Source organism: Electrona antarctica, assembly GCF_951216825.1.
Source record: "Electrona antarctica genome assembly, chromosome: 13".
Lineage (NCBI taxonomy): Eukaryota > Metazoa > Chordata > Actinopteri > Myctophiformes > Myctophidae > Electrona > Electrona antarctica.
This window is the reverse complement of record NC_136794.1, coordinates 26,362,068-26,376,291: the sequence shown is the minus strand read 5'-3', so window position 1 is coordinate 26,376,291 and position 14,224 is coordinate 26,362,068. Positions and strand designations below refer to the sequence as shown.

The following is a 14,224-nucleotide window of genomic DNA, read 5'->3' as shown; positions in this document are numbered from 1 at the left end:
GACACTTCTATATAGACAAAGAACAGAACAGGAATTCATCATAATGGAGGTAAAAATGGAGCAACACAGTCTCATGAAGAGACTGGGGAACATAGAACCTTTTTGGTTGTTGAGTGGGGAACATACAGTAGAACCTCTTTTTGGTTGAGCGGGGATTCCGGGGAACATAGAACCTTTTTGGGGGGCGGGGGGAGTGGGGAACATAGAACCTGGGGAACATAGAACCAGGGGTCCCATTCTCGGCCATTTTAATTTCGAGGACCCCCAAATTAAATTGATATAAATGAGCCTAGGCCATTTCATTATGATTTTCATCTCTGGACTGGGACCCCAGTCTACATGTAATCATTACATGTAGACTGGGGTCCCAGTCCAGAGATGAAAATGATTGTAATGGCCAAAAGCCATGCAGTGTTCATTTAACTCAGAGTGGGGAAAACAAAGACAAGGGGAACAACGGAGACAGCGCCTTTCACCTGACAGGCTGACACATATGTCATAATTCTTTCCTTTTTAACAACGCATTTACGGGTTTCAAACGCAGATCGCAGGTCAACCTGAGAACTTTGTAAGCACCTTAGATTTTGCATTTGTACATGTACAAAAATCGAAGACCCATGGGTAATGAAGGATGTAGACTCTCAATGTCAGAATCGATACGAGAGGCTAGATTCATCCCATTATATATATTAAAAAAAATAAATCTAGTGTTGCAAATTGCGGCTAGCTTTTGGACTCGTTTTCATATTGCTTGTTTCTCTCACACCAGAGCCATCTATCAAGGCTCTGTCTCACACAATCTGGCAACACTGTGCGCGACGCTGACATCACATCCGCTGTTGTCGCTGCTGCTCCTCCTGACTGAATGCTGGACAGCAATGGCGGCGTGCCGGGGTTCCTCGACTAAATGGTATTTCACCCGGGAGCAGCTGGAAAACACGCCATCTCGGTCCTCTGGAGTCGAACCGGACCGTGAGCTTTCATACCGGCAACAGGCGGCGAACCTCGTCCAAGACATGGGCCAGAGACTCAACGTGTATCCTTTGTAAACAAACGGGGGGGAAAAGCAGTCGACATGATGGCGCCCAGTCACTCGGCCCGTCAACGGCGTCGCGATAATTTTAAAGAAAACCTACAATTATGGTTGTTTTATCTTAGCCATTTATTGACCTGTGTATTTGCTAGGTGTTGATGTTAATAGCAAGTAACGGTTTATCAAGTCAAGTAAAGCAGCAGCGTCGCTACTCGCTATCTTGTTATCGAAATATATAGCAGATGTACAAGCTCTCAATGCGTCTCAACCGTGACGCGCTGTGAGCTTGTAGATCTGCAACTACACACGACACCGCCGTACGACGAAGCCTGAAAAGAAATTAGCCGCAATTTGCAACACTAGATTTGTATCTAAAAATAAATCACGCTTCCGTGAGGTTGCTTCTTGCTAGCCAGTTAAATTCTGCTCACCTGTCATTTATGATAATGTTCACAAGCTGCCTACCTGTCATGATATGTATGTATGAGCTGCTTGTAAATCAGTGGGTGTCAAACATTTTCATGTCAGGGGACTTCCCGTGTGTGTGTGTGGAGGGGGGGGGGGGGTGCATGTGGAATGATAAGTAACAGTGGAGACGGTGAAACCAACCTATTATGAACTGATTTGAATAGTAATTGATATGCATTACCGTCCTCATTGGGCTAACATCTATTCTACACAGTCAAATAGTAGAAAAACGTACTCATTTTGTGGGGGCCCTTGGAAGCCCATCATACATTGTCTGCCAACCTTGGAGTGAGATTTGGATGTCCCACGTAGTCACCACCACATGCCACTGGAATTGTACAGTTGTAGCCTAATAATACCCCAACCGGGTACAGCTGGTATGCTACACTGGGTGGGTGTGCTATAGGGTGTGTTTGTATATGTGCACCGGGAATATGCTCCGTTTTTTGAGTGCACTGGGCGGTGACGTCATAGAGCGCGGAGTGTGGCTTATTTACGAACAGCACCACAGTGACTCACACTAACAACCAAAACTTCTGAGTAGGGTTCGTCAGTGCGGGCACTCGGCACACAACCGAGGTGCAGCGCACTAAAGTTTCGAACGACTTACAGTGCACCGAATAAACGAACGACAAGAGGGCACACCAGTGCGCTCGGTGTGAACGCCCCCATAATCTAACCCACATTAATGATATAATGTCTGTATGCCTGTATAATGCCGTGGGTGTGATAATTTTGGGGGTCCTACCGCAGAAACAGATTAGATGTAATTTCCTGTATGCTTGTGCATTTTAACAGGGAGTTTGATACTTTATCAGGCTTTATTAGCATGGGAGAATTATGAGTAAATGTTATAATTGAATCCATTCGAAAAAAATCTATACAGAAATGTATTTGATGACTGAAGCAATTAAAGAGCCATCTTTAATAATACTTTTATTTAAAAATGAATGTCTTGATTGTTTGCAATGAACTAGTATTCATCAGTAGTGACGCTTCCCCGTTTTTCCTACCCGATTTCGCACCAGTGAGGGGAGGGAGGGGCGATGCCCCTATAGTTACAGTTAGTTGAATCGTCAAATTTCCTTTATTCCATTAAACCATAGACCATTTATGATTTTATTCACAATGAAAACATTCTCTGAGGTAAATGAGTTGGTGTACATTTCCCATAATAGCCTATAGCCACTATAATGTTTTAGTTATTACATAACTTAATATGCTACTGGCTGTATTCTTCTTGGAAAAATATTAAAAGATACTCCAATGGAAAGGCTATATTATTTTACTTATATTGACCAATTTAGTATAATTTAGTACAGCCGTTTCATAAACTTTATTTGTAGGCTACTGTCATGAAAGTTTATAATAGTAAACGGGCACAGTGTGGGCTAGCCAATCCCTCCCCTCACTCGTGCGAAATTGGGTAGGAAAAACGGGGAAGCAGTAGTGACAGTAGGAGTCATTGTAACCGTAGGGATGGTGACTCTCCTATTGGTCCTATCGACATTGAATTCCATAAAGGTCTGATAGCTAAAACAAATTATTCAAAATGGTCAAATCCCTACATTTGAGTGTCTCACGCTGATTGCGTGAGAGTTAGCAGCTCTGCCTTCAAAGACTGCTTGGGGTCCTCGAATGGTACTTTCAGAACCACTCAATTGTTAACTAACCTTGGTGAATTATTGTTCCTAATGCCTTTTCCTTTACTGCTCCTTCAGCTCTCAATTAACAATAAATACGGCTATTGTTTACATGCATAGATTTTATATGCACCACTCTTTCACCAAATTCCACAGAAATGTAAGTATTCTTAGATACATTATTGTTGCAGTTTACACATTGTGGCTTGGAACCGTAACCAGGTCGGATGTGGCCATGTCTGTAAAGTGCCTACCGTATGTTTGTTTTGTTGCAGACTCTTTCTCCAACTACCTTATTCCTGGCTGCAAAAGTGGAAGAGCAACCTCGGAAACTCGAACATGTGATTAAAGTTGCACATGCTTGTCTAAACCCCCAGGAACAGCCGCTAGACACTAAAAGTAATGTAAGTTCAGGTAGATCTGGGTATTGTAGTTTTTTCTTTTTCTCTCCCCTGTATGTCTCTGGTTCTCTCAGTGGTCATGCTTTGCCTATGTCTAACTGGCCTTGTAGATTTCCCTTGCTTTGTCTAAAGGACATAGCTGGCCTGTTCTAGGCCTGTTTTTGGTGTGTACCAATTAAACACCTGCGCCTATCACCATTGGCACACACACTCCGTTTGGAGTTTTGCCAGTTTGAAATCAGCTCTTAGGGCGTTTGATCAATAGACTCATTACAATTGTTATGTAATGACTGTCTATCAAACTTCAGGCATACCTCCAGCAAGCTCAAGAGCTGGTGATACTTGAAACCATAGTGCTGCAGACCCTCGGTAAGTAACGGTGACTGGAGTGGATGGCTTGAGAAAGAGAGCAAGGTAGTGCTTTGCTTCTGATAATCATAATACTTAACTGTAATATCCTCTGTGTTAATTTAACTCTGAGATTGTACGAATGGACTCTCCCAGAGTTACACCAACGCTAGGATTTTACTGTATATTGGCTATATCGATTGTGTTATTACTGACCTGATTTATCCATTGCAGCCTTTTCATGGTCAAAGGTTACCGTATATTATAAATTGCTATTTGGGTTACTTTTCTGAGTACATATATTGAGTGAATTATGTAAAGGTGACATGTCATTTCCTCTCAGCACTGACAAATTTAATCTTCCCCTAGAATTAAATCTAAACATGCTAATTCAAATAGCTTCAGAGGAATTTCCAGAGGAATCCCCACAAATTCATGTTCTAAGTTGTAGTCACTATGACAATATTCTTTTGCCAGTTGTCAACCAACTGTATGAAAATAGAGCTTATTTTAAGCATGGCAACATCCCTCTTAGACTGTTAGTTAATGTAATTTACTAATTATCGATAGTTTCACCATGGCTTTTTGTTTTGTTTGACACTGGGCAAGTGGGCATAGAAAACGTAACTTCTCATTGGAATCAGGGTTGATGATCTGTACATGCCATGGTGGTGTAAAATTTGAAGTTGCGCTCATTTACTTGTTCACAGAATGACATGTCACCTCCCAACTGTGTCTGTGTTGAACTCACCTGTCATGTATTTTGTTCCAGGCTTTGAAATTACTATTGATCACCCACACACTGATGTGGTGAAATGTTCCCAGCTAGTGCGAGGTAGAGGATTCCTTCTTTGCTCTTTGTGCCCTCTGCTCTTGTCTGTCCCACCTTTAGATATGGGTGGGGAGGGGGGGGTGAAAAACCTGCCAATGTAATGTTTACATAACCACGCACCTGTTCTGTTGATGACCTTTCGAGTCCATTGTCCCGTTAGCAGCTTTTCATTGAAGCGTTTCCTGTCACAGATTGACAGTCCAGGGCTGAATTTACATTGTGATTAGATTGGTAAAAGGATTTTTTTTATTACATTTTTTTGTCTCACGATTGGAAATGATGTGGTGTTTCCAAGATTTATTTTATTTATTATTTAATTTGTAACTTATGACTACAAAGGTATAATTGTATGATATTTAGTGGTCCCTGTTGACACACTTACATTATTACATTTAACTTTTTTTAGTTACATTTTTGTCTGCTCGTGAAGTTGTTATTGAGCTCAAGTAGAATATGTACAATAGATTTAGTCCTTGATTAAAGTAAACAAATTCCCATACCCATATTAGGAGGCTTAGTCTGTGCAGCTGTCCCAGATTTCCAAGTGTCCTTGATGCAGTATAAACTTCCTCAAGTATGATTTAGATATTTTCAGTCTTGGTCTTGGTTCAATACTGTAGAAAAATTATCAAAAGGCATCAATTCAGCTCCTTTAAGTTTAAACCTCACTAACGGGCCAAAAATAGTAACAATGTTTTTTCTTTCTGTCTCTGTGTCTGTCTGTTCCCTCACAGCAAGCAAGGATCTGGCACAGACTTCCTATTTCATGGCTACCAACAGGTTGTTATCCTGAACCTCCTTTGTTGCACTGTGACTGCACACCATAGCTTCCTGTAATGCAGGGTACCCTTTCAGTGTCCAACGGGCCCTACTTGCACTGATGGCTATTGGGACGCTTGCCTCCTCTCCCCCGAGCTCCTGTCCCAGCAGGGTGGGACAGGGTGGCTTGTAGCGTTACCGGCCTCGGTTGCAGTGCGGTGTATTGTACAAGGGACCACTTGTTGGCACAGATGGGTTGAATGCAAGATGTGAAGTGTAGTGGTGCGCTTGAAACCTACACGTTTGCTCGGTTGCGAAAGTGCATATGTCTAAAAGAACAGACACTTTGGTAGCCTGAATAGCAGCTAAAGATTACACAGATGTAAACATTTCGTAGAGGTCTTTCTGGTAAGTACCATACTTTGTTTTTGTTTTTTTTGTTTTTGTTTTTTTTGTTTTCCATATTTGTGCTAAATACAGTAAATGGCTCAACATTTTTTTTCTTAGTATTTGCCTGTTTTAACATACAGACCATTCAGAAACTCGGATTCAGATTTGTGCATTAATTTAGTCCATGAGATGACAACGCAGACTAGAGATTGTTTTCTTTTTTTTCTTTTTTTTTTACAGTGACCCATTAAGGACCTGTGGTTGAGACTAACTTAAATTCCAAAATCATCTCTAAACAATCAATATTTATTTATTGCATATTATTGACCACATTATTTGACTACACATCATTTTATTAGTGCTTGCTTATATTTGCCCAATTTCAAGATTGGTGGCTATTAGCATTAAACTGGGTCCTTAAAGGGTTTGTTTAAAGTAGCCGTGTTTAGAAAGAGATCCATTTTAATGTTTTAATAAATAACCTTTTGTCTCAAATTTGAAAATCTGTTAATGCAAGGTACAATGTCTGGACCCTGACTGAGCAGCATTATGGGATTTGTGCCCAGCTTGCATATTTCAAGGTATAATTTAGTTCATTGAAACAGTAAGTGCCTTTCCATCAAGCCCTGGTTTAGGGCATTTAGGTTTTTGCGCATACATTCCTGAATGAAAACGACTCAAAATGCGAAGTCTTAATTTTTCCGCAAAAAACACCTTTGCACTTGAAGGGGGTGGATTTTGGCCTATATTGAGAAAATTAAATGCGCAAATAGGGTATGCAAACACTTGTGGTTTCTAATAAAAACATGTTCAATAATTTGCGTCTCACCTTACTGGCAAAATACCGCCACCTACTGCTTATTTCATGAACTGATTTCCCAAGAATCACATTTTATCAGTGGATGGAAACGGGGAAAAATGTGCTTTTCTTTTTTTCGAATTAATGAACATTCGCTTCCTATTTTCGAAAAGGCTTGATGGAATCGCAACTAGTGACAGGCCAATGTATTGGCTAAGAAATCCTCGAGTTGTTTTGAGTTAAAGATAAACCAGAGACGGTTATGTCAGAGAAACTATTTCCAAATTTATTTTAAGATAAGTGTATTTGAATCCGTTCTAAAGTCAAGAGCAGCCAAACACCTGTAAATGTTCGTGTGACTGACTGTCGCATGTCAGACTCCAGACATTGTACATATTATCAAAGTATTCATGGTTACCATCCAGATGTCTTTTTCTGAAATGTATTTTGTGTATAAATCTTGCAGCATGCTGCTGAGCTTGTAGTCCTAACATGGACCAGACTTGCCCTGCAAATCTATAGCATCATGTAGCAATATAAGTATCTAATAATGGATGTGCCTGGATGACTGAGTTGTGTTTAATTGACTTTCTGCCAACAAAAAAAAGGGCTAGCTTGTAATTTTCATTTGTCAGGATGGCTCAAGGTGAATGTGCTTCCCTTCCACCTTGAACAGAAACCCCATAAGTGATGAAAGTGTCATTGTAGTAGTTGTTTATGGGTACTTCTGTATGTCTGTGGTAAACACTTGGATGGTAGCCATTTTGTTGTTGTAATGTGACTCTAACCCTGATCTATTTTTTGCATGACCCTTTGCTCTTTCACAGTGGTAGCACGCATAAGCCTAAATCAAATGATAGGATGATGTGTACTTGTGTGTGTGTGTGTGTTACCTATAATACAGAGAACTTCAAGGAACCCCATCCCACTGTACAGAGTTTAAAGGCCTATTCATACTCCAGCTTTAGGTGATAACTCATAAGGTGACCACCGAAATGGTAGTTAGTAAAAACAGAGATAGTGTTGGGTGAGCGGAGAAGCGCTGCGTGATATGTACTTTTTGGTGGTCACCTTATCACCTAAAACTGGAGTATGAATAGACATTTAGTCTACTCCCTTTATTTGTCAAATGATGCAGCTGTCCTATAGGTTTACCTTATGGTTCAGTGTGTCACTGACTTTGCTTTTGCATCTAGCTTCACCAACCACAAAACGTCTAAGCTGTTGTAGCCTTATCTAGCGTGTTTCTTTTGTGTGTTCTTTCTATGTACGCTGACTGTTGGATTAACGTTGTCTGCTCCCTGTGCTGTTTTTTCCCTTTTTTTTTTCTCCCCATGTGTGACCCACCCTCCCTGACCACAGTCTGCACCTCACAACCTTCTGCCTGCAGTATAAGCCCACGGTGATAGCCTGCGTGTGCATCCACCTGGCGTGTAAGTGGTCCAACTGGGAGATCCCCGTCTCTACTGATAGGAAACACTGGTGGGAGTATGTGGACAACTCTGTCACCCTGGAGCTGCTGGACGGTGAGATTTATAAATGCATTATATTGTTTTAATGAGATTTTCCCATTATAATATAGTGTACACTGTCACAGTATAATATTACTGTACACAGTATATTATAATGGGGGTGGGCTATTGTTGAAATTGGCATCCAATCATAACACATGTTTAAAACTAGATTATGCTGATCATTGAGCATTTTAGAAAAAGCCCCTTTGCTCTTTTATTTACATTTAAATAGGAGTAGTGTGAACTGCACAGCAGTGTGAAGACTTTGAAAGTCGTGCAGTGTGTGTGTGTGTGTGTGCAAGGCATTTCTGTATGCTGGAGATGTGCAGATTGCAGTTATAAGATAATAACTACGGATCCCGCGATTATTCACGGATCAGGCGGTTTTGCTACATAAAAACTAACATTTGGATTCATAGAGGGTGAGTGAAATGACATCATTAATGATAAAAATATGAATTTGGGAGTCTCCTCTTCCCATTCTGTGAAGACCACCTACAAAAGGAGAATATGCTAATTTACGCATGAGGCAGGCACAACAGTGTAAATTGTATTATTTACATTTCCATCCACGCGAACATGATCCCTCAGGATAAATGTTTTTTTCAGATTCAGAAGCTAAAAGTTACTTCTGTTTCCCCAGGAGTGGGAGGTCACCTCTGTCTTAAGTATACAATCAAGCAGAAAACACTGTGCCTTTGCGGTGTTCCAATCCATAGACCTCTGTTCTGTACAGATACACTTTACCGCAGATCACTAAATACTTCCTGGTTTTACATACATTTTTGTGTCCCCCTCTTTCATCACCAACCGAACATAAGACAGTCACGCCATTATTTGAGTACGATACCAGATGTGTCCACTGCGTTTGCAAACTAACCCCAACCATAACACTAATGCCTAACCCTAAAACTAAATCTTAACCCTAACCCCAACACTAACCATAAATGCTGAAACTGCTGTTCTCTGGCTCTGCCAGAACCCAGTGTTGATGTGGGAGGGCTTCACGCATTCAGTATGGAGGGTTATAAATGCACATTTCCATTGAATGTGGGCGTCTGTGAAATTATGATTTATGTTTACTTGTGGAGTCGGGTGATGTCAGAGACATTCCGTACTGTAGACCGACAACAATACTCACTTTGCATGCACTTTTTGTGCCTCAAATAATAATTGCAGCATTTTAGTAAAATGTAATATTTGTAAACAAGCATTTTCATAGGATAAAAGCTTACAGATTTATTTTCAAATGGTTACAAATGATTGAATGACGTCACGTCACCAGTGTAACATGAGCAGTAAACCTGTTCTGTGTCTCACACCTGTAGAGCTGACTCATGAATTCCTGCAGATTCTGGAGAAGACTCCCAGCAGATTAAAAAGGATACGAAACTGGAGGGTATTCTATTCCTCTTCCATTTCAATGCATAGAGCGAAGACTGTGTGTTGCATTGATACTTCTTTAAAGATGGAGTGCCATGATTTTCTTTCCAACCTTAAAACATGATCATCAGGTATTATGGGACGAAGGAGGAAGAATGTTTAATTAAAAAAAAAGTGTACACTATTTGTTAAAATGTTGTATATGTGGACACCCACATCAGTTCATTAACACCCATCGCCCAGGACGAAGTTCTAATTATAAAAAGAGATCCAGTGTTAGACGGCCCTCCGCTGTCCAGTCGCTAGTCGCGATAGGTTTATTCTTATCTCCCGTTGTCGATCACCGTTGGAGTGTTTTGGCTGCATCTAGCTGCTACAGCCACATCCGGAACAACATCCGGTCCGTCTGTAAAAGTGCTCCATTGCTATAAATCGACTGGGCGCTATAATTATAATAATGATATAATTTAATGGATTAAATAACCCCGGGCAATTTGTTAGGTGTTAAGTTTGCCTAATGGGTGGTGGTCCACTTGAACCGAAGTACAAAGGGAACAACCACAGCAAGGGGTCTAATGAACTACTGTCACCTCATAAACACGTGAAAAACTGGAAAGAAATATAAAAATCACGGCACTCCATCTTTAAAGCATTGGTATTTGGGAAAACCTCCCAATATACACACACACACACACACACACACACACACACACACACACACACACACGTTATTGGTGCAACATTGCTCCACACAATTTGAACAGAATTTAACTTTGACACTGTATTCTGCATAAAATACGTGTGAAAGTGTGACACATGATGCAGAGAGAGTCAATGTTAATGTTAAATTAAATTGGGCTGGAGTGGAAAGCTCAACAGTGTCTCAAAATAAAGCATAAATGATCTCCCTCTCCTTTTCAACCATCTAGGCAACGCAAGCTGCCAAGAAGCCCAAGACCGAAAGCAGCCAAACTGCAGATAACGCCTTCGCCTGTCCTTCAATGCTCGACCATTCCTTGGGTGACTCTCTTACGGGAGTTTCATCATCCAACCCAACCTTCTCCAAAGCAGGCTCCTCCTTCCCCATGGCCGTGCCTGGCCACTCTCTGGACTCGATGTCGTCGTACGGCCTCCCCGGCGACTGGCCCCAAAGCCACCAAGAAGGCTATACCTCCACCACTTTGAAGCAGGAACCCCTCGACCTCCCTCAAGGGCCAGCACTGTCCTCACAAACTTCCACCTCTTCGTCTTCTACACTTATGCACCTACCGTACAGGACTGACAAAACCGTAGACTTCAACCCCGTTAAACACGAACACAAAGGAGCCGGAGCGGGTGGAGGGAACAAGCACCAACAGCCACTTCAGCCTTCCTACCCTCCTCCGCCAGCAACTGCCAGTGCTCAGAAGCTGTCCCTGGACAAGTATAGGGAGAAACACGGTACGGAGCTGGCTGCCGCTGGACAGAAACGCAAGCAAGAGCAGCACGGAGCACCGACAGAGTGTGATCCGAGGGGAGATTTCTCCTCCTATGCATCCTCCTCCGTTGGCCAAGTAGACCATAGAAAACATTTGCAGCCAAACCAGACATCATCTCAGCATGTTTATGGGGGCGGCAGCACCAGCAGCCCTCTGAAAATGAAGGTCCCATCATTGGGGCAAGACAGACGTCACCATGGTGATAAACGAGACAAGGGGGCCGGGTCGCTGAAGGTCCGCCTCTCTGCCCCCGCCCTTGGCGGCGGTGGCTCCCAGTTTGACAGAAGCGGGCAGCCAGGCAAGGAGGATCTAAAGATGAAGATCAAGGTTTCATCATCAGAGCGCCACAGCTCATCCGATGAAGGTGCTGCGGCTAACAACAATAACAACAGTAAAGGTAAACATTCCAGTCCACTGGTGAGCAAGGACAAACTGCACCGGGGATCGGAGCACGGCATACATCGTCACCACAAGCACACTCACGCCCACCCCCACGTGCACAGCGGAAACGGGCGAGGAGGCCCAGAGGTACTCGGCACCGGTGGACCGGGGCTGCTCCGCAGTCCCCTGGGCCTGGCTGGTATGGAAGGGTTGACGGCCTTTGCTCCCCCGCCCGGGTTGAACACTTCCTCCTCATCCCGCAAGAGGCCATACACCGAGGCGAGCCACAACCACCACCTCTCTGCCTCGTCATGCTCGAAAGTGGGCAAAAGCTCCAAGGGTAGCGCCGGCTCCACAGGTACTTCACATTCCTCTTTCCTGCTTTCTTCCTCCCTGCCCCTCTCCTGTACTGCAGTGTGTCACATCAGCAGTGGTACATCGGCAGTGGTACCTAATAAAGGTGTACGTGGTACGCCTTTATTCATTTTAATAATTAAAATTAATAATTTACTGGTATTAATACTGGATGTAGAGACATACTTTGTTACAATTAAAAGTCGGGAATTCAAAATGTACTCAAAAGGTACTTAAAGTGCCAAAAGTAAAAGTGCTCATTGTGCAGAATGTCCCATTTCAGTTATCAAATCATCTACAAGCTCACAATGCAACACATTGTGAGCTCGTAGATCAGCTATTTTCAAATGGCCGAAATGGATATAGGGCTGAAGTCGTTAGTGTATGTTTTGTAATAATAGTCAAAATCTACAAAGTATCTAGTAACTGAAGATGTCAAATAAATGTAGTGGAGAAAAAGAAAAGTACAATATTTGCCTCTGAAATGTAGTAGAGTAAAGTACAAATACCTAAAAATTCTACAGTACTTAATTATTTCTCTGCTAAGTACGAATATGTTCGTTATCTGCTAGGTACGAACATATTCGTACCCCCCCTTTACACCATATGAAGTGGCTAGGCCGAAAATCAACCTTTAACATTGGGCCGTTACGAAGCAACGCCTCCGTCACCCCCAGCTATGGGATCTTTGCACACGGCCCCATAGACTTCTGTTCAAAGTAGGATTTTCAACGCCTTATAACTCTGGAAATACGAGCACTGTCCAATGTGTCCATGGTGATCGCCATCCATCCAAAGTTCGGATGTCATTTGTGATTTTGTCTCGCATCGCTCGGGACGTAAAAGTTTCTGGCGAAAGGTAAACGGCGTGAGCTAATGAAAGCCGATGGTTACACAGCGGTGGTCTGGGGTCTGCTCAACAGGCTGTGAACATGATGGAAAATCACTGGATCACCTTGCCAAAGGTTGGCTACACTTTGCTGCCACCTAGCGCGGCAATAAATGAGTGAAGTAAATGTACTTAGTTACTTTCCACCACTGTACTTCACATTCCTCTTTGCTGCTCTCTTCCTCCCTGCATCTCTCCTGTACTGCAGAGTGTCACGTCGGTCTCTCAGCTCTATGGCTAACCACCTCCCTCCGCCTTATCTCTTCTTTCTCCCCTCCTGTCACACCCCAGGTGGGCTGCGATCCTCTCAGCAGTACCCGCCGCCTCCTCCCAGTGAGTCGACACACGAAGTGACAGACCAGAGACACTGAGTCTCACACCGCTCAATGATCATGTGACCTCCGCTACGTCAACAAACGCGCTGTCAAGACTCTGGACAAGAGCACTTCCCTGTTAAAGTGACCTGGAAAGTAACTCGAGAAAATAATAATCATGATAATCCCATTTTATTGAAAGTCTGAGACGATGGCAAAAAAATAGTTATTTAGAAAGATTTAAAAAAAATGACGTTAAAAGTATTCTCCGTTTCTGGGAGAGAACACATTTAAAAAAAAGTAAATATAATGCTTCCTGATCGTCAGATCTCTTGGCAGTGATTCTCAGTCCTGTCTACTATTTGTCAAATTGCTGCTTTGTTCTCCATAGTCTACAAATGGGTCTAGACATGTGTGTGTGTGGGTGAGCGTGAGCTTGTAATTTTGTATTTTTGGGGATCAATACCGAAAAGACATGGAATGGTGCAATTTCTCCCCCCCCCCCCCCCCTTTTAAATAGTAATTTAATTGAGTAGCGCTTCTCCAACTGTACCAAGGAAGCTAGTATCCAGCGTTGTATGGAGCCAAGCCGTCAACTGTTCTGTTTTGCTGGCTCTCCCTTTACAGTCAATGGGAGCAGATATTTTCTTTTTAGTTGAAGTTTAATCTCTTCTCTTAGTGATTTATTTTCTCCCTCTCTGCATTCTTTTTTTTCTTTTATATATATACTTCAATACTGTATGTATGATGTGCATGTTTTCAATCATCAAAGGGATTTAAAAGCAGAGCGCTGACTCACTGTTTACAGAAAGTGGAGATAAATGTACATACGTTTTTGTATGTTTAAAGAAAAAAGCTGTAACATGAATACTCAGGTTTGGAGCTGCTTATACGTATAACAAGATGTCTATATACCTATAAAGAAAGACTTAAAAAGACAGTTGTAACTTGTTGATGTAGGCAAGGCACCAGCCATCATCAGGTGACTGGCTGCAGCATTCCAGTGGTGTGTGCTTCTTAGGCCCTGAAGTTGATTTTGACACCCTCAAGGAGGTGCCATATAATTGTATCCCCCCCCCCCCCCCCCCATTGGAAAAAATGATCCAGTCATGAAGGGAGCCTTGCCCTTCCAGGAATCCAGGCACATCGAAAACAGACTCATCAATGTCGCATTGTCAGCAATGCAGTTTGTACTGATAATTATTGTTTGAAACCTGCAAGAACACCTTAAAGCAGCA

The 14,224-nt window shown here is 42.4% G+C and overlaps 1 protein-coding gene across 1 annotated transcript; it reads left to right on the top strand.

Moving 5' to 3' along the window:
- The first annotated feature begins 787 nt into the window (after positions 1–787).
- On the top strand, positions 788–14,224 carry ccnt2a (cyclin T2a). The gene is made up of 10 exons (XM_079518141.1): positions 788–1,036; positions 3,223–3,304; positions 3,420–3,548; positions 3,854–3,914; positions 4,666–4,728; positions 5,460–5,505; positions 8,036–8,199; positions 9,516–9,586; positions 10,500–11,787; positions 12,964–14,224. The coding sequence occupies exons 1-10, from the start codon at positions 879–881 to the stop codon at positions 13,041–13,043; spliced, it is 2,142 nt and encodes a 713-aa protein (XP_079374267.1). The 5' UTR covers positions 788–878; the 3' UTR covers positions 13,044–14,224.